The sequence below is a fragment of the Solanum lycopersicum genome, chromosome 4 (genome assembly GCF_036512215.1).
Source record: "Solanum lycopersicum chromosome 4, SLM_r2.1".
Taxonomy (NCBI): Eukaryota; Viridiplantae; Streptophyta; class Magnoliopsida; order Solanales; family Solanaceae; genus Solanum; species Solanum lycopersicum.
In genome coordinates this window covers 63,337,448-63,361,174 of record NC_090803.1, presented here as the reverse complement: position 1 = coordinate 63,361,174, position 23,727 = coordinate 63,337,448, and the positions used below count along the sequence as shown (strand labels likewise).

Genomic DNA, 23,727 nt, shown 5'->3' with positions numbered 1-23,727 from the left:
ATATTATAAAACTAATATAGTAATATTGAAAAACATAAACATATTGGGCAAAATCCATTAATATGAAAATCATTTACATAGTTCAAATTTTTTTCCTCTAAAAAATATAAACAAAATATAAAAAAGAAATTATATTTTTCCATTCTCAGAATGCTATCTAATTAAAATTCGAAGGTTTTTCCTCTCAATAGTCATTTCCTTCACTTTGCTATGCTATCAGTTATCCACTTATCCTGGAATTAATTGTTCTGGGCTCGTTTCGTTGGAAACAACTTTGCTATGCTATCAGCGTAGCATCTGTTATTTTTAACTTTCTTCATTTCTGATTTTTTGGTTCCTCATGTTTTCAATTTAAATTTTTGGCTATGTACTGGTAAATGTTACGAAGTTTGGCCTCTTGGCCTTAGTTGATGCACCTCATTTGAATCAGGGGCGGAGCTAGAGTATCTGTTACAGATTCGGCTAAACTCAGTAGCATCAGTTAAAAGCTAAGAAATACTATTGATACGTATAATTAATTTATTCGAAACTTAGTAAATGTCTTTTCTAGAAGGCTTAGTACAATGATTAAGGGTTTGCAAAAATTTGGAGGTTATGTATTTCACCCCTGCTAGCAAGCGAAACATTATAGTAACAACTTTTTGCTTTTTGACTGCAGCCATTTTTAAACAATTAAAAGTTAAAAAGGACACATATTTATCTTATTGAGTTATAATGTATACTAACTATTTTTTGCATTTATTGATAAAAAAAATTTTGTTAGCTTTTGTCATGTATATATTTTTTTATATTTTGACATTCCTTAATTCGGATGGCTCAAGAGAAGACTAATAAAGCATTTGGCCAACAAATTTTATGATTTTATTTTTCACTTAGATAATACTGAAGTTTGCAGGAAAAAAAGGGTACAAAATGTAAGAATAACATTTTTCAAATGAATGAAAGAAAGGAAAAACTACATTGTGACAACTCTTACTTCATAATTTCAAATACTAGTAGAAAAAAATCAAAAAATAATAATTAGATATCCTCCTAAAAATATAAATGAAGTGATAGGAACAAATGATAAGACTAAATCAACATGTCACGTCTACTTTATAGATGATTCATCTTTTTTTTGGACGGCCGGTACTAAGAAAAGTATAATATATAGTTCACATTATTCTTAAGAGCATTTAATATTAATAGCAAAGTCTAATTATATGACTATTGTTAAAACTAGAAGTCAAATATACATAAATGAGACATATTAAAAGGTGAACATTCAGTACAAATATGCTACAGAATTTTTTTTTTACAAATTGCCTCTTGAACGAATTATATTTAGTTTTTGCTCTCTATGTAAAATATATAATTTAATTTCTGAACACAAATATATATTATTTCTGAACTTATAACATATAGATCGTATTAACATGCAAATGCAAATAGGTCTTTTAATCTTAACGCTCTATAACATGAAAGATGCATTCGTTTAAATATTTTTATACAGCTCGTTTAAAATTTTAATATTGTTTTCTTCAAATATTTTCTTTGCTAAAATTCATTATAGGTAAAGAAGTTATGTTTTTTATATTCATGTTATTGCTCTATTTATATTATTTTCATGTAAACTATGAAAGTTACTATAAATATTGAATTTTATAGAAATTAACTGTTGACTTGTAAAGAGCTATTAATAAAATTTAATGGGTACATGTTAACTGTTAATATCATGTTGCATTTATTGTATTCTTTGTGTATATTAATATCTTGTATCAATGCAATCTTGAAATGAGTTTTACTTACTATCACTTTTTATAATAAGTCATTTGTTTTATTATACTCTTATTGATATTCATTTTATTTGAATAACTTTCTTATGTTGTTAGACTGATTCTTTAATTTTGCTCATGATCATGTTAACAATAAATTTTTGGGAGTTTAGTTTCAAATTTTGGGTTTATGGCTTTCACATTGTTTAAATTTATCCTTTATTTATGTTGTTCCATTGTTTTAGACCTAATTTCCATGTCTTGCGTAATACATGTTTGGTTTGCTTAACTTAGAAATAGTTGGTGTCACCATAATTAGAGATATGTTTAGATCATGATAAATTTGAGGATGAGTATTGATAATACTTATGTTGTTATGCAGTATATAAAAGTAGATGTATCTTATGTGAAAAAAGTCTGACATAGCTTATTATCTTCGATTTGTATTTAAGATATTTTTAATTTGTATAAATTATAAATCTAAAATTTATTTACTAAACAAATAAGATCCTTAAACCTAAATTTCTATATTTAATATTCATTAAATTGTAAATGAAGAGCTAGTGAAATCAAAAAGTCGGATTCACATTCTTTTCTTAACCAAGAAGGTAGTTATCAAGATATTAAAATATTATTTAGATTTTGTTATCTACGTCACAAGTAAACTAGTAAATATATAATCATATTTTAGATTTCATTTTTCAACGAACATCCTTTATTACTTGATAACCTATTTGTCATTTTTATTATAATATTAAATTGTCAAGAATTGTACAAATACAAATAATGTACTACATAATAAAATTGTAAGTTATGCATTTGGTGCTGCAATCATATCAATACTTAACTATATGATTTAAAGGGGGGGTGGGGGTGGGGAATTAGTGACCAACAATCTCCATTTTGAAACAAACAAACAAAAAAATCGTGGCATCAATAATTTTCACATAAGTTTTTTATTGAGAAGTAAATCATGAAATAGTGCAGAATATTTAAAATTTGAAAATGTTCACGTATTCTTTTTATTGCGAAAAGAGGATTAATAAAACATTGAAAGTACTATTTGAATTTTGTTATTCATCTCTTAATCTCAATTGCTATACGACCATCGTATATGGTTTTGTTTAAAAAATATCTATGATCACTTTGAGTACTTAATTATTGTTTTCAAATACATATAATACCTATAAATTATTTATCATTATTTGTGAGTGTTGCACCTGCTCTAACATTCAATATAATAAAGCAACCTTCTCTACATTGGTAAAGAACTACGACACCAAAAATAGTTTATTTTTTATTACATATTATTATTACTGATAAAATAATTTAATCAAAAAATGAATGTTGTCATATAACTTATAAATAAATTTAAAATATATAATTATTCTAGACAATTATATATAATTATTCTAGATAATTATATATCTTTTTTTTTCCGTAGATGAGATTATTAGAATACACTTGAAAATAAATAATCATTCTAGCTGATTTTACATTCATTTCAGTAAATAAGATTAAGATGAGAGTCTTAGCACAAAATTCACATAAATATGAAAAACTCCTTACTTCATTTTCTTAACAATCATGATATAATATTTGTCGAGCATTTAAAATAGTATTCATACATTTAAGGATAATATCATATCAGTATTATTTATTATAACAAATGTAGATATTACTATTAATAATCGAATCAATTTAAAAAAAAATTAACTTCACATTTAGTTTCATAGAAGAGGACTGTGTAAGGAAGGCCAAATATGAAATTAACAGGAGGTTGAGCAGTAATGATAAAAAAAAGGGGAAATAAGAGGTTCACAAATGAAGTAACCATGGCAAAACGGGAATATCCACCAGCAAGATCCGTCAAATACAACACCGACGGTGCATCCAAAGAAAACCAAGAGCAAGTGCGTATGCCTATTGTTTAAGGGATGCTATGGGAAATATTATTCACGGAGAAGGAATTCATCTAGAAGATATTACGAACATAGTGGCAAAAACAAATGCTAATATAGCAGTAAGTAGGTATTGCAAAAAATCACATCATCATTAGATAATTATACAAATAGATTCCATGGTATTATGCAAAGTACTAGGATGAAAGTGGGCATATGTGTGGATAATACTTGAAACAGTGGAAAAAAGCAAAGAATGTTTGCAAGGCAAGCAATACAGGTTCCAACACATAATGAGGGGAGGGAATCAACTTGCAGACTACTTCGCAAACATGGCTATAGAAAAAAGAAATTACACATTTACAGAGTTCAATATCATGGAGGCGAAAGGAAAGACAATCCTTAACAGTGACAAATTGAACAGTCTATATCTAAGATTTTTACTGACAAGGAAATAATGGGAAAGATTTTGAGCAGATGAAGACACTATAACCTGGAAGAAGTTTCAATTAAGATACCACTCCACTCCATTCTAGCAATCACTGCAGGAGAATAATTGCAAAAGAAATCAAAAATAAAGTACAACATCCTTCTGATTAGCATAAAGATGAAAGTAAGGGAAGTGAAATATATATACTCTTGATAGCCGGTGAAGGACACAAGGAGAAGAACTCAACATACAGCATGAGGAAGCCGATGACTGGTCTGACAGTGATGGAACATTTTCTCAGGTGTTTCAGGGGAAGACTGCAATGGCGAGAAGCTAGACTAGGAATCCCCAAAAGAATGGACATGTTTATAGAGAGGATACGAGCTATGTCTTTTATTTCTATTTCTTTTATTTTCGATTTTGTTTGTCTTTTTAGATATGGGTAATAGACCATATGCGTTTGTAACCATTTGTTCCTTCATCAATAAAGTTTTGAAAATTCATCAAAAAAAAAAGAAAGTATAGTTGTTGCACCTATTGTCACAGTTTACAATTTCAAGCTTATGGTGTGATTATCTCCTTATACAGTTGCTTCTAGTTCTTTTTCATAATTCTGTTTTCTACTTGTTTAACATCTCCTATTGGAATCTAAAATCCAACCCATTGAGCCGTTGTTTTATTGATTCCTTTAGTTCAGTACATTTAGAAAAAAATGATTTTGTGTCTCTATAACTTGCACATCAGATAAACTACATATTGTGTTATCCATTGATATATTCATTTTTGTAATATGTTTTTAATTAACAATCAGCCCTGCAAAACTCATTAAACTATGAATCTATGCATTGATTAACAGATTTTGTTCTATATTAAATCAACAGTTCTCATCCTGACCCCTATCGAAGAAGCATAACATGCTATCGTTAACCAAACTATGAATTAATTTCTTTTATTATCGTTATGTTTACAAATTATTTGTTTCCTTGTGCATTATTCTAATTATAAATTTAAAACATATAACTCTTGATACTTCACTTTTTTCTTTTATTTAAAAGAGATTGACACATTTTAAGTGTTCAATTTAACTATTTAATAAACAAATAAAATATATACATATTTTTAAATTAAAATTGAACTGAGAACATCTAAATCAAACACCTTTTTAGGAGTTGAGGTGTTCAATTCAAACATAACTTAGTTCGAGTGTCTAAATTAAATATACTAACAAATTTAAGAGGCTGATTATGTGTTAAATTAAAAGTAAAAACTTTGAACGAATCTTCGATACATGAGATGAAATAAACGAAAATATTTCATGAGTTTGAATAGTAATTAGCCTATTTTAATACAAATAACGAAATAAAATAATTTCAAAATTATCTAACACATTAAATTAAATATAAACATAAATTAATTTCAATTTTTATTCTGAAATTATTATACTTACCTTAAGAGAGACAAAATGAAGGCAAAATTAGAAGAGAAGGAAAAATGAGAGGACCAAAGAGCAAAACCGACTTGAATAGGAAGTCCCCCAAATAGAAGAAGACTCATTTTGTGTGCATCTCTACGTGTATATAAGCTTCTCCCCTGTCATCGTTCCCAGGGTTAGTACTAGTTAGACCAATTTCACACACAAAAGGCAAAAGGAACCCCCCTACCCCCGCCCTTCTCTCCATTTCTCTTTCTTGGCTTTGGGGTTTTCCTTGTTCTTCTCTCTATAAACCCTATTTTCTGTACAGTCTCTACAACACTCTCTGGATGAGTCGCCCGTCCGTGACTTTGTTAATTAAGGTACCGATAGAATAAATCAGTGACTATCGATTCTGCTTTTTATGTGTGTTTATTTGATCGATTTAATGTTCTATGAGTTTTTGGTTATTTTTTCTCTGATTTGTGTGTTGGATTTGTGTTTTGGTTTAGTGAATACAAGGAGAGAAAGTAGAGGTTGGATATGACGACCTTAAGATCGAGTTTGCCGTCCAGGTTACGGCAACTTCTCTCCAGCGAAGGTGCCATTGGTCCATCTATTAAACTTGACTCTGAACCTGTATGTACTCATTTTACTCGTTACTTTTTGTTTTTTCTTACTCTATTTAGCGTTTGGTTGCTTGTGTGTGTTATGGAACAGTTCCCTTTCATAGCTTTTGTTGGAAATTATTTCACAATGTGCATTTTCTCTCGGTGTTTGTTTTATTCCAGACGTGTAATGTGTGCTGTTAGGGTTTATTCTTGCTGTGGAGTTGAGGATTAGAAGTTAATTATTGTATGTTCTGTTGTTTCTCGGGGTTCATTTTTTGTTGGAAATATATTTCATAATGTATCTCTTCTCTATGTGGTTTATTGTCTTTTACTGTTATGTAATCTATACTTTTATTATCAGTCATTTACCTGCTTTTTTTATTTGAATTTTGTTATTTCTTATGATCGGTACGTGGAAATTCTCTGTCACAAATGTAGTGGTGGTGTCTGGGTCTGAAACTTAATGTTTCCGTTGTAAGTGTACTTATGCCATGTGAGTAATAAATTGATTATTTTTCTTGTGTAGCAAGATCAGAATTTATAACATACCTCAAATTTGATTTTGCAGTTGGTATTTGGTTACAAGATACTGAAAATATCTAATTGATTTTATATTTTTGCTTACTTTGGTTTTTCACTGGAATCACATTCAAAGTCCTTTCTGCTGCTAAATTTGTTGTTGATTAACCTGTTTGCTTCTTTTTGTGGTCGCTGAGAATTGGAAATTGCAGCTATTTGTTTATGAAATCCTTTGGATTCTTTTTGTGAAGTTTCTATTACAAGTACCCGGTCGTGCTAATTGTTACCATGGTGGAATTCCAGCTTTGCGTTACTGCTATTAGCTATATACACATTTCTTCTTTACCAAGAAAGTATACCTGTCCTTTCCTTCATAACTGATATCGACATGGTCTCAAGCTTGTTTCAGAGCTGATACTACTAAACACATTATGGTTCCGGTAGTAAACGTGTCTATATTAATATTGATCTTAACTATCTTAACCAATCTTTACCAGTCAACATCACAACTTCGCAACCACTCATATCCGGGATATGCTTAGCTCTGGATCCTAGGATTTGAGGTTGGATCCTGTTAGGGTTGATGAGAGTTGAAGTTGCAGGCTAATGTATAAAGGATTTATGGATTGGCTATAGTGCTGCATGAAGTAGCAGCTAGCAACTTGTGTGATACACAACTTTTTTTATTCTGATCATTTTTGACTTTTTTGTGTTGAGTAATTCAATTTCTGCAGTCAGTGAGTAGCAATATCTGCCATTGTTCGAAGAAGTCATTGATTGTAGCTAGTAGGATTATTAAAGATAAGTAAAAAACAAGGAGAACAATTTGGTATATTATTTAAATGAAGCGGAAAATAGTAAGGATACTAGAAGGGCTCAAAGCATAAAGTTCAAGATTAATGAAGTTCCCTTACCAGTAACCACTCCTAAATACCGACACACTAGATGTTGCTTTAAGAAAAATGTTCTTTCCATGGAGGATCACATATGTCGATTGGTGTTTTATGTTTAAGAATTTAGCTGGAAGTGTAGATCATATCCTGTAGCATTGCAAGGTGGCTAGTCGGTTATGGAGGGTGGTTCTCAGTTTGTTTGGGATGCAATGGGTGATGCCAAGCACATGCAGGTGGCTCTGCAAAGTTGGTCTGAGGAGGGGAAATAGAAGTCAAACGACAGGGAGGATTGCCCCATTAGCAATCATGTGGGTCATTTAGAAAGAGAGAAATAGGAAGAGTTTTGAAGGGGTGAAACAAGATTTTTAAAGATGTGAAGTAGTGCTTATCTTTTGATTCTTTTGGTCTATTTACGAGTTCCATTTTTGTATAGAGGATTGAATCTCTTTTGTTGAAAACCATATTTGATGTAGGTTCACTTCTTTTGGTATATGGCTTGTATTTGGGGTTTCCCCTGTGATAATAAAATTATCTACCTTATAAAAAAAGAATATTTTTCTTCTTCCGTTGGAAGCTGACCCAACTTATTTGCGACCAAGGCGTAGCTGTTGTATTTGTAGCATGAGTACTTACCCCCGTATAAACCTAGTGTACAATAGAAAATCTCATTTCACATCTAAGCACAAAAAGGACTAAATTATGGTAGATTGATGCCTTCATTTGAGGATGGTTTGAGTATGTGAAGAGCATTTGTGTAGGTGCCCCGGTATGGAGGTGTGAGAGGTTGGTTATTGTAACATCAAGGTGCTGTTGGATATCACTAAAATTGGGTCTCATTATTGTCATCATTAGCATGTTATCTTTAGGACCTCATAGTTAATAGGATGATGAAATGGGATGACTCTGGGATTAAAATTTACATATGACAGGAGCTGGTCTAATATGACCCTGTCGATTAAAACTGCATAATGTACATGTGTGAATCTCATTATATATTTAGATCCCAATATAAACAAGATCCATTCGTCTTGGTCTCCTTTAGGAAGCTAGAATTATTTATGTTTCCATTGAACTGGTTTACTTTTTCTGTTTTTTTTGGGAGATATCATTTCATCCATCATAGCATTTTTTTGAAGTGTTTCTGTACAAACCACACTGAGACTTATTTGGAAAAGAGATAGTTTTAGACAGACAGTGGTAATACTATTACTTAGCCAGCATGCATTTATTTCTTTAGGTTCAACTTTAATACTACTCCTTTGTCCCTAATTACTTGTCCACTTTTGAATAGCACGCCTATTAAGAAAAGAATGATTGACATAATTTACCATTTTACCCCTATTAATCATGCAGTATATGAATTAAAAACTTAAGATTTTCAAGAACTTCTACATTTTTCAAAGTAATTAATTGAGGATAAAAAAATTTGTCCTTTCATCATTTATCAAAATGGACAAGTAATTAGGGACAACTAAAAAGGAAAACGTGGACAAGTAATTAGGATAGAGGGAGTATTTTTTTCTCTCTTTGTCCTTTTCTTGTTTCAAATTGACTGTGGTAATACTATTACTTCACCACACTTTTATTTCTTGAAGTTCAACTTCAATACTATTATCTTTCTTTTTGTCCTTTTCTGGTTTTCAAACTTACAGTGGTAATACTATTATTTTGCAAGCATACATTTATAACTTTTTGTCCTTTCTTTTCCCTCTTACTTCTCAATATCAAACAATCTGTCAGTCCGCTACATCTCAACTCCAAACTAATTGAGGTCAACAATATGATTCTCTATTTTCTATACTTGGACCATTCAGTTTTGATCTCTGCTAATGGTAGATATCAACAATTTGATTCTTAGTATCAGTTTTACTTTTCGAGCCAATTCATTTTCATTCGACAGGGGTCAATTTGTCTCCTCAGTCAAATGGGAGCTCCTTAAAAGTAGAAGCTATTCGGTGTCACACTTGTCCCCGTACTAAGAATCAAGTCTAACCAGCAATTTTGGCAACAAATGAGCTAATGTAAACTTGATCAAACCAAGACTAAATCCTATATGTGCGAATACACAATTTTTGTGTGCAGCCTATCTTTTATATATACAACATATTTTACGTTCACCCAAAAAGATACAAAGACTTAACCCTGACTAGGTGGTACGGTTAGAATACTTCTACTATGTTTTGCTGTCTATTTAAGTTCCTGTTGTTTCTATGAGGTTTGGGGGTGGGGGGAGACAATTTTCGGCCATTTGATTGACTCTTCTTTAGCGTCTTCGATTCTCATTCTGTGGTGCAAACACACACTTGGACCATTCATTTTTTTGTTGAAACTTGTGATGTTGTATTCCTCAGCATATCCGTGAATTTCATAAAAAGGCTGTAACAAGCCAAACTAGAAGAGTAATTAAAGGAATCCTAAGAGATCAACTATCTGTTCAGCATCTTCAACATTGTTCTCTTCCTTATTACTTTCAATGAGTACCCTTATATGTAGCTGAAGACGCTGGCGCGTTTTGAGGATTGTTATTGGTTGTCTTGGTAAAAATGTCAGAGTGGCTGTTATGTTTTCTCGGTCTGTTTTATGCTTCTAGCACTGTTGTGTTCCTTAACATCACCCATAGCTATCATAAGAAAACAAAATAAAAATAAAAATCAGGCAATACCATTGTATATTGCACCTTTTTACATTTTATTTGGATGAACTGTGGTTCTCGTAGGAGTAATTCTTAAGTTTGTGGGACCCATCTAAACACCCTTTCATGGATCTAGAAATATAAACCAATTTAGTCATATGCAAGGAAATAATAAAGCAATAAATCATTTGATTAGTGTCTTGACTTCAGCTGCTTGAAAGAATTGCATGGACTTCTGCATTTCACTACTGTTCTCTCTTGCAGTCGATTCCTGGTTCTATCTTTCTTTTCAAGCTTTATCTCCATTATCTGCTATGATCTTATTGTGCATTTATTGCATGTCAGCCCCCAAAAATAAAGGCCTTTATTGACAAGGTTATCCAGTGTCCATTACAAGATATAGCAATTCCTCTTTCTGGTTTCCGCTGGGAGTATGGCAAGGTAAATCCATCTTACCGCTGTTTATCCTGCCTTTATACTCTGGATTTTTACTTGCTTTGCCTTCTCTTTACAGGGAAATTTTAATCACTGGAGACCATTGTTTCTACATTTTGATACTTATTTCAAGACGTACTTATGTAATAGGAAAGATCTTGGCTTGTCTGATAATATATTAGAAGATGATAGCCCTTTCCCTAAGCAAGCAGTTCTACAGATCTTACGTGTGATGCAGATCATACTAGAGAATTGTCATAATAAGGGTTCATTTAGTGGCTTGGAGGTAATGAAGATACTAGAACTCTTCGCTCGTTTTTGAATGAATATATGTAACAAGTATTCACATATACTGATGATGTCTGAATTTATTTACTTTGAACCTGGCAGCATTTCATGCTTTTGTTGGCTTCAACAGATCCTGAGATCCTCATTGCAACTTTAGAGACTCTTGCTGTATTAGTAAAAATAAATCCATCGAAGCTACATGCAAGTGGTAAATTAGTTGGGTGTGGTACTATAAATAGCTGTCTCCTGTCACTTGCGCAGGGGTGGGGAAGTAAGGAAGAAGGTCTGGGCTTGTATTATTGTGTTACTGTAAACGAAAGAAGTCAGGATGAAGGCCTATCTTTGTTTCCATCCAATGTGGAAAATGATGGTGACAAGTCACTTTATCACTTGGGGTCCACCCTTTATTTTGAGTTGCATAGTGCCAATGCCCAAAGCAATGCCGAAGCTGAGGATGGCGCAGTATCAACGGGCATGAGTGTAATTAACATACCTGATCTCCATGTACGGAAAGAAGAAGATCTGTCGTTAATGAAGTTCTGTATTGAGCAGTACAATGTTCCTCCAGCGCAAAGATTCGCATTGCTGACAAGAATCAGATATGCACACGCATTCCGGTCCCCCAAAGTATGCAGGCTTTACAGCAAGATTTGCCTTCTTGCTTTCATTGTGCTTGTCCAGGCTAGTGATTCCCATGATGAACTTGCGTCCTTTTTTGCTAATGAACCTGAATACACAAATGAGTTGATCAGGATTGTCAGATCTGAAGAAACCATCTCTGGAAATGTTAGGACGCTAGCAATGAATGCCTTGGGGGCACAATTAGCTGCTTATGCATCATCACATGAGCGGGCAAGGATTTTGAGTGGATCAAGCATCAGTTTTGCTGGTGGTAATCGCATGATCCTCCTGAACGTTTTACAGAGAGCAATCCTGTCACTTAGCAGCTCAAATGACTTGTCATCAGTATCCTTTGTTGAAGCTGTTCTGCAGTTTTACCTGCTACATGTCATATCTTCTTCAAGCTCTGGTAGTGTTATTCGAGGGTCTGGAATGGTGCCAACTTTTTTGCCGCTAGTAGAGGACGCTGATCCTGCACATATACATCTTGTTTGCCTGGCTGTGAAAACACTGCAAAAGCTCCTGGATTATAGTAATGCAGCAGTAACCCTTTTCAAAGATCTAGGTGGAGTTGAGCTTTTGGCTAATAGGTTACAGATAGAAGTGCACAGAGTGATTGACGTGGCTGGAGATACTGACAATTCTATGGTCATTGGTGAGCATTTTAAATCTAGTGAAGAACAAATATATTCTCAAAAGAGACTTATTAGGGTCTTATTGAAGGCACTTGGGTCTGCTACCTATGCTCCTGCAAATTCGGCCAGATCACAGGGTTCTAACGATGCATCTTTACCTGCCACTTTGTGTTTGCTATTTAGTAATGTGGAAAAATTTGGAGGTGATATTTATTCCTCGGCTGTGACTGTTATGAGTGAAATAATTCACAAAGACCCGACATGTTTTCCTGCTCTGCATGAGTTGGGTCTTCCTATTGCTTTTTTGTCTTCAGTGGTATCTGGGATACTACCATCTCCAAAAGCTCTTACTTGTGTACCTAATGGTCTAGGTGCAATTTGCCTTAATCCGAAGGGACTGGAATCTGTAAAAGAAACTTCAGCGTTGCGTTTCCTTGTTGACATATTTACCAACAAGAAGTACGTGGTAGCTATGAATGAAGGTATTGTCCCATTGGCAAATGCTGTAGAAGAGCTGTTACGCCATGTATCTTCACTGAGAGGTACTGGAGTGGATTTAATTATTGAGATCGTTAACAGTATTGCTTCACGTGGTGATGGGGAACATGCGGAGTCATCAGGAAAATCAAGTGAGACTACTGAAATGGACACGGACACAGATAACAGCGAGAGTGTTGCATCCAGCTCATTGGTCGAATCGACTTATTCTTCTGGGGAAACTATCAGCGATGAGCAGTTCATTCAGTTGGCTGTCTTTCATGTGATGGTACTTGTTCATCGTACAATGGAGAACTCTGAAACTTGTCGGTTATTTGTGGAGAAGTCAGGCATTGAATCTCTGTTGAAACTACTCTTACGGCCGAGTGTTGCACAGTCATCTGAAGGGATGTCCATCGCATTACACAGCACCATGGTCTTCAAGACTTTCACCCAACACCACTCTGCTGCACTGGCTCGTGCTTTCTGTTCCTTTCTCAAGGATCATTTGAAAAAAGCTCTGTCTGGATTTGATGTGGTTTCTGGTGCTTTTATGTTGGATCCTAAAAGTACTCCAGATAGGACATTCTCTTCACTTTTTCTAGTTGAGTTTCTTCTATTTCTGGCTGCCTCCAAAGACAACAGATGGGTAACTGCTCTGTTAACAGAGTTTGGAAATGGAAGCAAAGATGTCTTGGAAGATATTGGTCGTATTCATCGTGAAATTCTTTGGCAGTTGGCGTTGCTTGAAGAATCTAAGGTTGATGTGGAGGAAGGTAGTGCTGGTGCAACTGACGAGGCACGACAGTCAGAATTGAGTACAACTGATTCTGAAGAACAAAGATTAAATTCCTTCAGACAGTTCCTTGACCCCTTACTTCGCAGGAGGATGTCAGGGTGGAGTTTTGAATCACAGTTTTTTGATCTGATCAATCTATATCGAGATCTGACTAGAGCTTCTAGTCTTCAGCAACGTCAGACCACTGATGGTCCTTCAACTGTCAGGATAGAAGCTAGTCATCAATCACAACAAGCAGGTTCTCTTGATGATGCTGGTGGCAGTAATAGAAAAGAGGACAAACAGAGGTCCTATTATCATTCTTGCCGTGATATGGTGAAATCCCTGTCAATCCATATCACCCATTTGTTTCAAGAGATGGGCAAAGTAATGCTACTTCCCTCACGTAGGCGGGATGATACGCTCAATGTGTCAGCTCCCTCAAAATCTGTTGCTTCAACTTTTGCTTCAATTGCTATTGATCACATGAATTTTGGAGGTCATGTAACTTCTGGATCGGAGGCATCTGTGTCAACCAAATGTCGTTATTTTGGCAAGGTTATTGAATTTATTGATGGTATTCTGCTGGACAAGCCTGATTCTTGCAATGCTGTTATATTAAATTGCCTTTATGGGCGTGGGGTTCTTCAGTCAGTGTTAACTACGTTTGAAGCTACTAGTCAGTTGCTCTTTGCTGTCAATAGAGCTCCTACTTCTCCTATGGAGACTGATGAGACACATACCAGGCAGGACGGAGTTGAGGATGCGGACCGTTCATGGATATATGGTCCCTTAGGTAGTTATGGGAAGCTGATGGATCATCTGGCAACCTCATCTTTAATTCTATCTCCTTTCACTAAGCATTTACTGACTCAACCTTTGGTTAGTGGTGATATCCCATTTCCACGGGATGAGGAAACATTTGTAAAGGTTCTTCAATCCATGGTATTGAAGACCGTACTTCCCGTTTGGACACATCCACAATTCACAGAATGCAATTATGATTTCATTGCAGCTGTTCTCAACATCATTAGACACATCTACTCTGGAGTAGAAGTCAAAAACACAAACAGTACTGCTACTCGTGTGTCTGGTCCTCCCCCAAATGAAACTACAATTTCTACAATTGTTGAAATGGGGTTCTCCAGGAATAGAGCAGAAGAGGCTTTGAGGCAGGTTGGTTCAAACAGTGTTGAGCTGGCGATGGAGTGGTTGTTCTCACATCCAGAGGAAGTACAAGAAGATGATGAGCTTGCCCGTGCCCTTGCCATGTCACTTGGGAACTCTGGATCGGAGGCAAAGGAAGATGTTCCCAAAGAAAGTAGCGTGACCATTGAAGAAGAAATGGTTCAGCCTCCTCCTGTTGATGAGTTGTTGTCCACATGCCATAAGCTTTTACAGATGAAAGACTCTCTTGCTTTTCCTGTTAGGGATCTTCTTGTGATGATATGCTCCCAGAATGATGGTGAACATCGGTCAGCTGTGGTTTCATTTATTGTTGAACAAGTTAAGGTTTCTAGTAATGTCTCTGAGGATGGAAACCGCAGCATTCTTTTTAATCTCTTTCATGTTCTTGCTCTGATTCTTAATGAAGACACTGATGCCAGAGAGATAGCTGCAAAGACTGGTTTCGTGAGTGTCTCATCTGATCTTCTTTCACAATGGATTTCCAGTACATTTGATAGGGAGAAAGTTCCCAAATGGGTGACAGCAGCTTTTGTTGCAATTGATCGACTTGCTCAAGTGGATCAGAAGGTGAATGCTGATATACTAGAACAGCTGAAGGGAGATGATGCTACACAGAAATCAGTTTCGATCAACGAGGATAAGTATAATAAGTTGCAGTCTTCTTTGTCTCCAAAATATCTGGATGGTCAAGAGCAGAAGCAGCTTGTTGAAATAGCTTGTGGTTGTATGAGGAACCAGCTTCCCTCGGAAACAATGCATGCTGTGTTGCAGCTGTGTGCAACTCTTACAAGAACTCACTCTGTTGCTGTTAACTTTCTGGATGCTGGTGGTTTGCAGTTGCTGCTTTCCTTGCCAACCAGCAGCTTGTTTATTGGGTTTGACAACATTGCCGCTACTATAATAAGACATATTCTTGAGGATCCCCAGACTCTGCAGCAAGCTATGGAAGCAGAGATACGGCATAATGTTGTTTCTGCTTCTAATAGACAGTCAAGTGGAAGGCTCACACCTCGTAATTTCCTGTTAAATTTGACTTCTGTTATTCAGCGGGATCCAGTGATTTTCATGCGGGCTGCTCGTTCTGTGTGCCAAGTGGAGATGGTTGGTGAACGACCTTATGTGGTCCTGTTGAGGGACCGTGAGAAGGACAAAAAGGACAAAGACAAAGACAAAGACAAAGACAGGGAGAAAGAGAAATCAGAAGACAAAGATAAAATGCAGAATGCAGATCTGAAGTCTGGTGTTGGTACTGTGAGCCATGGAGTGCATGGGAAGAGTCTTGATGCGAGTTCTAAGAATGTCAAAGTTCATCGAAAGCCGCCTCACAGCTTTGTAAGTGTTATTGAGCTTCTCTTGGATCCGGTTGTCAAGTTTGTTCCTCCTTTGAAAGATGAACCAGCAACAAAAGAGAGCCTTGGTTCAACAGATATGGAGATTGATATATCCGCGAACAAGGGTAAAGGAAAAGCTATCGCCTCTGCTTCTGAAGCAAGTGAAGCTGATAACCATGAGTTGTCTGCTTATATGGCTAAGATTGTATTCATTTTGAAGCTTCTGACCGAGATTCTTTTGATGTATACTGCTTCAGTTCACATTTTGCTTAGAAAAGATTCTGAAGTTAGCAGTTGCATAGCTGTTCCTGTACGGACAGGGCACCTTGCTGGTGGAATTTTTCATCATATTCTTCATAAGTTTTTGCCGTATACCAAGAGTTCTAAGAAAGAGAGAAAAACTGATGTGGACTGGAGGCAAAAACTTTCGAGCAGAGCTAGCCAGTTTCTCGTGGCATCTTGTGTTCGCTCAACAGAGGCAAGGAAAAGAATCTTTACCGAGATTAACAGTGTGTTTAGTGATTTTGTTGAGTTTGGAAGTGGTTTTAGGGCACCTGGAATTGAAATTCAAGCTTTTGTTGATCTTCTCAGTGATGTACTGACCGCTCGTGCACCTACAGGTTCTTCCATCTCAGCAGAAGCTTCAGCTACTTTCATAGATGTTGGTCTTGTTCAATCTCTGACCCGAGCTCTTAATGTCTTGGACCTGGATCATACTGATTCTTCCAAGGTTGTTACTGCTGTTGTGAAAGTTCTGGAGTTGGTAACAAAGGAGCATGTTCATGCAGCTGAGTCCAATGCTGGGAGGGGAGAACAGTCGACAAAAACTCAGGATGATAATCAATCTGGAACTGCTATTGATGCCCTTGCAGTCCTGGCTAATGAAACTTTATCACAGCCTAATGTGAATTCAGTGCCAACAGATCACATAGAGCCCTTTGGCGCAACTCAAAACTTTGGTGGGTCTGAAGCTGTCACTGATGATATGGAACATGACCAGGATATTGATGGAGGTTTTGGTCCATCCAATGAAGATGATTACATGCATGAAAGTAACGAGGACACTAGAAATCTGGAAAATGGCCTTGAGATAAGATTTGAAATCCAGCCTGATGTACAAGAGCATCTTGATGAAGATGATGATGAGGAGGACGATGATGATGATGATGAGATGTCAGGTGATGAAGGAGATGAGGTTGATGAAGACGAGGAGGGGGATGAAGAACATAATGACCTCGAGGAAGATGAAGCTCATCACTTACAACATCCTGATACTGATCAAGATGACCAAGAGATTGATGAAGATGACTTTGATGAGGAGGTAATGGATGAAGAGGATGAAGAGGACGAGGATGAGGAGGATGGCGTAATACTTCGTCTGGGTGATGGTATGAATGGAATAAATGTATTTGACCATATTGAAGTTTTTGGTCGAGAGCATAGTCTCTCCAGTGAAACTTTACATGTTATGCCTGTTGAAGTTTTTGGCTCTAGGCGCCAGGGGCGCACGACATCCATCTACAATCTTTTGGGAAGAGGTGGTGACAGCATTGCTCCTTCACAACATCCCCTTCTGGTCGAACCCTCTTCCTTGCTGCAATTGGGTCAGCCACGTCAATCAGGTATCTGTAGTACTTCTGGTTGATATCGTAATTTTTATCTAATGTGAAATCTCATTGCTTTCTTCGTTTTTGTCAGAGAGTATCCGTGATGCTTATTCCGATAGGAGCTCAGAAGGAACCTCATCGCGCTTGGATTCCGTTTTCCGTTCTCTCCGGAGCAGTCGTCATGGCCAACGGTTCAATTTTTGGACCAATGATAACCAACAAAGCGGTGGATCAGGTGCCTCTGCTCTTCCACAGGGTTTTGAGGATTTGCTTGTTTCCCACTTGAGGCGGCCTAGCCCTGAGAAATCAGCTGATCAAGATGCTATAGAAGGGTCTCAGAATAGAGGTGAGGCCACCCAGTTCGCTGGATCAGGTGAAATGGCAGCTGAAAGTGCTATGGAGAACAATAACAACAATGAAGCCAGAGATGCCTCTACCCCCTCAACAGTGTTGGATGAATCTGGTGGTGCTAATGTGACACCTGTAGCAAATGTGTCTTCTCAGGGAACAGATGCACCAAGTAGCCAATCTCAACCTGTCGAAATGCAGTTTGAACAGAACGATGTTGCCATAAGGGATGTTGAGGCAGTTAGCCAAGAAAGCAGTGGAAGTGGTGCAACTCTAGGTGAAAGTCTTCGAAGTCTTGATGTTGAAATTGGAAGTGCTGATGGGCATGATGATGGTGGAGATAGGCAAGGTTCAGCAGATGCTAGAACTAGGAGGACTAACGTATCGTTTGGAAATTCTACTCAGGTAAGTGCGAGAGATGTTGCCCTTCACAGTGTATCTGAAGCTTCAGAACATCCAAATCAAGAAGCAGAACAAGGTGGACCCAATGATGAACAGCAACGTAATGTAGATGCTGATTCTGGATCAATTGATCCTGCATTTCTTGAGGCGCTTCCTGAGGAGTTGCGAGCCGAGGTTCTCTCAGCTCAACAGGGTCAAGCAACTCAACCACCAAATTCTGAGCCTCAAAATGGTGGAGATATTGATCCAGAATTTCTGGCAGCCCTTCCGTCTGACATCAGAGAAGAAGTGTTGGCACAGCAAAGGGCACAGCGGCTGCAGCAGTCACAAGAATTAGAAGGCCAGCCTGTTGAGATGGACACTGTGTCAATTATTGCTACATTCCCTTCAGAACTACGGGAAGAGGTACTTCTTTAGATGATTAGGTGTAATCGATTTGAATTTTTATTTCATTTACTCTATTACAAGTAGCGACCTTGTTTTCCTTTTTCGTTTTGTTTTTTCATGTTTGATTTTTGAGCTTGGTTTTCTTGAATCCTTCTATGGCTATTATTGGATCTGATGTTTTATCTCGCAGGTCCTTCTGACATCTTCTGATGCCATTCTTGCTAATTTAACACCTGCTCTTGTGGCGGAAGCAAATATGTTGCGTGAGAGATTTGCACGTAGGTATAACCGAACACTTTTTGGTATGTATCCTAGAAACCGTAGAGGCGACTCTAGGCGGAATGAACAATTGGACAGGGCTGGTGGAACCCTTTCACGTAGATCAGCCGGAAGTAAGCCTCTGGAGGCTGATGGGTCTCCCTTAGTTGACACTGAGGGTTTAAGAGCTTTGGTGAGGTTGCTCCGCGTATTCCAGGTATTAACTTTGTGAGGTTGAATTACTGTTTTTCTTGCTGCTATGATTTGAACATTGACACGTCTGGTTCTTTTGCAGCCAATATACAAAGTTCCTCTACAGAGGCTGATGTTGAATCTCAGTGCACATGCTGAAACAAGAACTGCTTTAGTGAAAATATTTATGGACTTGTTGATGCTTGATGTCGGACAGCCTGCTACTGATCTGAATACTGCTGAACCCCCATATCGACTATATGGTTGCCAAAGTAATGTGATGTATTCACGTCCTCAACATCTTGATGGTGAGACCTTATCATCTTGCTTAGCTTTTTATCATGTATCACATCTATTGTTACTACTGTTATATTTGTATTTTTTTTGCCTTGGCTAAATTTTATTGATCTAATGGCTTGTAGGAATTCCTCCATTACTATCTCGTCGTGTTCTTGAGACACTTACATACCTGGCAAAGAACCATTCTTTAGTTGCAAAGACTCTACTTGAATTCAGGCTCCCTCGACCAGTGCTGGAAGGGCCAATAGTTCCGGATCAGAGGCGGGGAAAAGCTGTTATGGTTGAGGCTGATGGACCAGATAGATGGCAGCTTGAAGGACAAGTATCTCTGGCATTGCTTTTGGGCCTCTTGAACCATCCCCTTTATTTGAGAAGTGTTGCACATCTTGAGCAGGTAGTTTGCACAAGTAGGATGTCTCTTTGAGTAGTCATTATCTAGTGTTTCTTGCTGTTCTCAACTATTTTCCTTTTGGTATCTAGCTGTTAAATCTGCTAGATGTTGTAGTCCAAAACACAGAAAGCAAATCAAATGCGCGTGAAGAACCTGGCACATCCTCTACAGAGCAACTGCCTGGTCCTCCAGTCCAATCTGCTGCTGAAATGAATACTGAATCTCATGCAGCTTCATCTGAGGTTGAGGACAAATCTGGAGCATCGTCCTCTATCACAGGCAGAGACCAAAGTACTGAAAGTATTCTACTCAGTCTACCACAATTAGAACTTCGACGTCTGTGCTCATTGCTTGCCAGAGAAGGGTAAGCTAGTTCCTAATCCTGTGATGTGTATTTGAAATTGTAGATTCTAGGTTTGATGTGACAAGTTCTATAGATATTATTTCTGTGAGGCACCCCTTAATTTATAGACTTGTGTGTTTGCCTGCAGGTTGACATACTTTATACTTTACTAATTTTGCACTTAACGTATTTTCTTTCTTGTTTAAATGTGGGATCAGTAAATTAACTGACTGCTTGGTGTGACGGTCTTGTCGAAATTTCCGTGCTTATGACTTCTATTTAGGCATTGGATTATCTGTTTGGTTGTACATACACTTATTTGATATTCTAATACTTCGCTATTGATTTCAATGACCAAGTAATTTTTGAATCTTCAGTGGGTTATTTTTACTCGAGTCTCGCTGAACAATGTATTATTCTATTTATTATTGAAGCTTTTTAATGTTTTCTTCTTTTATCAGTCTTTCAGACAATGCTTACTCTTTGGTAGCTGAGGTACTGAAAAAGTTGGTGGCCATAGCTCCTGCCATTTGTCATTTATTTATTACTGAGCTTGCTGGCTCTGTGCAAAGTCTGACCAGATCTGCGATGGATGAGCTAAACAAGTTTAGGGAAGTGGAAAAAGCACTGCTCAGTACCACTTCAACTGATGGCGCTGTGATACTCAGGGTTTTACAAGCATTAAGCTCTCTTGTTGCTTCAATTGGTGACAAGAAAAACGAGAATCAAATTATTTCTGAGAAGGAGCACGGTGTTACTATCTCCCTGGTTTGGGACATTAACACAGCTCTAGAACCTCTATGGCAGGAGCTGAGCACTTGCATTAGCACAATGGAGAGTTTTTCAGAAACAGCACCCAACCTGCCTCACTCATCTATTGTTACCTCATCTAAACCTGCTGGAGCAATGTCTTCGCTCCCTGCAGGCTCACAAAACATTTTACCGTACGTAGAGTCCTTTTTTGTGATGTGTGAGAAGTTGCATCCTGGGCATTTGGGTGCAGGACAGGAGTTCAGTATTGCGACAGTTCCTGATCCAGAAGAGGCTACTGCTTCTGCTATGCAGCCAAAAACACCTACATCTGCAACAAAAGTTGATGAGAAGCACATTGCTTTTGTAAAATTTGCAGAGAAGCACAAAAAACTTCTTAATGCTTTTGTTCGGCAGAATCCTGGACTACTGGAGAAGTCTTTCTCGATCATGCTGAAGGTTCCTCGTTTTGTTGATTTTGACAATAAAAGGTCCTACTTCAGATCTAAGATTAAACATCAACATGATCATCATCACAGTCCTCTGAGAATTTCTGTGAGAAGAGCTTATATACTTGAAGATTCATATAATCAGCTGCGCATGCGGACAACTCAAGAATTGAAAGGGAGATTGACTGTACATTTCCAAGGGGAAGAAGGAATTGATGCTGGTGGACTTACTAGGGAATGGTATCAGTTATTGTCCAGAGTAATTTTTGACAAGGGAGCGCTATTGTTTACTACAGTTGGCAATGAAGCAACATTTCAGCCAAATCCCAACTCTGTGTACCAAACTGAGCACCTCTCGTACTTCAAATTTGTTGGGCGAGTTGTGAGTATTTTCCTTCTTGGTTCTGTTTGCTTGACTCATTTATTTTTAAACAATATTTAATGTGCTTTATGTAAATATCCCAGGTTGGGAAGGCACTATTTGACGGCCAACTTCTTGATGTTCATTTTACACGGTCCTTCTACAAGCACATACTTGATGCTAAAGTGACATATCATGATATCGAAGCTATTGATCCTGACTACTTCAAAAATTTGAAATGGCTGCTTGAGGTGCAGTGTTTTTTCTGTTCTCTGTGATTATATGTCCAAAAATTTGCTCTGCTCACGTTTCTTGTTTTGTGTAGAATGACATCAGTGATATTTTAGACCTTACATTCAGTATTGATGCTGATGAAGAGAAGTTGATACTTTATGAACGCAATGAGGTATGAGTTCTTCTGCGGCAATTGAATTTTAAGCATTGTTGTTAGAAAGGCTCTGATTGCAATTTGTGTAATGCAGGTGACTGATTATGAACTAATCCCAGGTGGACGAAATATCAGAGTCACGGAGGAAAATAAGCAACAGTATGTCAACTTGGTTGCTGAGCATCGGTTGACGACTGCTATCCGTCCTCAGATAAATGCATTTTTGGAAGGATTCAGTGAATTGATTCCGCGAGAGCTGATCTCTATTTTTCATGACAAGGAACTTGAGTTGTTAATTAGCGGTCTTCCAGACATCGATCGTATGTTTCACTATTTCCTTTATTTGTTAATTCATGTGGTAATTCTATCTTAGATAGTTATTGTCAGTATCAAGATAGAGTTGCTTCTTACAATTAATTTGCCCCTTGGTTTGCAGTTGATGACTTAAGGGCAAATACAGAATATTCTGGATACAGCCCAGGTTCACCTGTTATTCAGTGGTTTTGGGAAGTTGTTCAAGCTTTTAGCAAGGAAGACAAAGCTCGCCTTCTTCAATTTGTCACTGGAACCTCAAAGGTAGTTTGTTGCTTTCATTTGATTATAGTTGCATGTTAAATGTCTCCTGCAATCATCAAACAAATCTGTGTGTAATTCTCCAGGTGCCATTGGAAGGGTTTAGTGCACTGCAAGGAATTTCAGGTTCCCAGAAATTTCAGATCCACAAAGCTTATGGCAGTGCTGATCACCTGCCTTCAGCACATACATGGTAATTATTTGATCATCTGAAACTAAATTATGATTGCCCTTCTTGATGCTGAAGCTTTGTGCCAGTAAAAGAACCATGTTGCTTCTCTTCTAGTTACTCAACCTTCTTATGTTTATGTTGCCATTTTAAATTACCTGTATTGCTGAAGATTCCAGTAGAAGTTCATGTTGCGTCCTGTGTCCAAATTGTCTTCTTCTGCTTTCTTCTGATGTGCATCTACTCAATTGAATTGACGTCTCTTCTCTATGAGATGGGAATCTTATATGAATATTTCAATTAAATGTCGACTATAAGTATTTATCCTAATCCCAATTAGACTTCAACTACTAGCAGCAAATAGAAACTTCTCCCTTTGAGTTCGGAGGGAGTATTCGGAATTCTACTTGTATGTATTCTTTACTTATATACTGTGAACACTCCTTAACTATTATTTGCTGGTTGCAGTTTCAACCAGTTGGATCTACCAGAGTATCCCTCCAAAGAGCATCTAGAGGAGAGACTACTGCTTGCCATTCATGAAGCTAACGAAGGATTTGGATTTGGTTAAAACAACAATGGGTGGTCTGAATTAGATTCTGTAGATAATTTCCATGTTAAAAAAGAGAGTTTTTTTTTTATATATACAGGAGAACAGTCTAAGGGCATTTTAAGTCTGTGAGATACCTGTCTATAATGCTGTACAGTCTATTTGCTATGCGAAATGATCCTGGCAGTTCTTTTTTTTTGGCAGTCGTTTCTTTATCTTCTCTTTTCCCTTTGTTTCTCTACTTTCTGCTTGTCTTTGTCACCTATTGTTGCTTGTAGGTGTTGCAAATTTATCACTCCCATGCTTTATTCTGAATACTGAGAGTAGACCATTCCCTTTTCTATGTGATGTTCTC

At 37.0% G+C, this 23,727-nt stretch overlaps 1 protein-coding gene across 1 annotated transcript; it reads left to right on the top strand.

Moving 5' to 3' along the window:
- The first annotated feature begins 5,561 nt into the window (after window positions 1–5,561).
- On the top strand, window positions 5,562–23,575 carry LOC101261615 (E3 ubiquitin-protein ligase UPL2). Its single transcript, XM_010321927.4, has 17 exons — window positions 5,562–5,879; window positions 6,009–6,135; window positions 10,497–10,592; window positions 10,666–10,872; window positions 10,977–17,526; window positions 17,603–18,666; window positions 18,839–19,123; window positions 19,202–19,406; window positions 19,521–19,792; window positions 19,879–20,153; window positions 20,594–21,713; window positions 21,797–21,943; window positions 22,018–22,098; window positions 22,175–22,400; window positions 22,517–22,656; window positions 22,740–22,846; window positions 23,291–23,575. Exons 2-17 carry the CDS (start codon window positions 6,040–6,042, stop codon window positions 23,391–23,393), a joined length of 10,974 nt encoding a protein of 3,657 aa, XP_010320229.2. The 5' UTR covers window positions 5,562–5,879; window positions 6,009–6,039; the 3' UTR covers window positions 23,394–23,575.
- The last annotated feature ends 152 nt before the right edge of the window (window positions 23,576–23,727 follow it).

Coding starts and splice junctions, on each gene's coding strand:
- LOC101261615 (XM_010321927.4), top strand. CDS start 6,040: ATGACGACCTTAAGATCGAGTTTGCCGTCCAGGTTACGGCAACTTCTC. Junction 19,793..19,878: donor GTGTTGCACATCTTGAGCAG/GTAGTTTGCACA, acceptor TTTGGTATCTAG/CTGTTAAATCTGCTAGATGT. Junction 22,401..22,516: donor CGGTCTTCCAGACATCGATC/GTATGTTTCACT, acceptor CTTGGTTTGCAG/TTGATGACTTAAGGGCAAAT.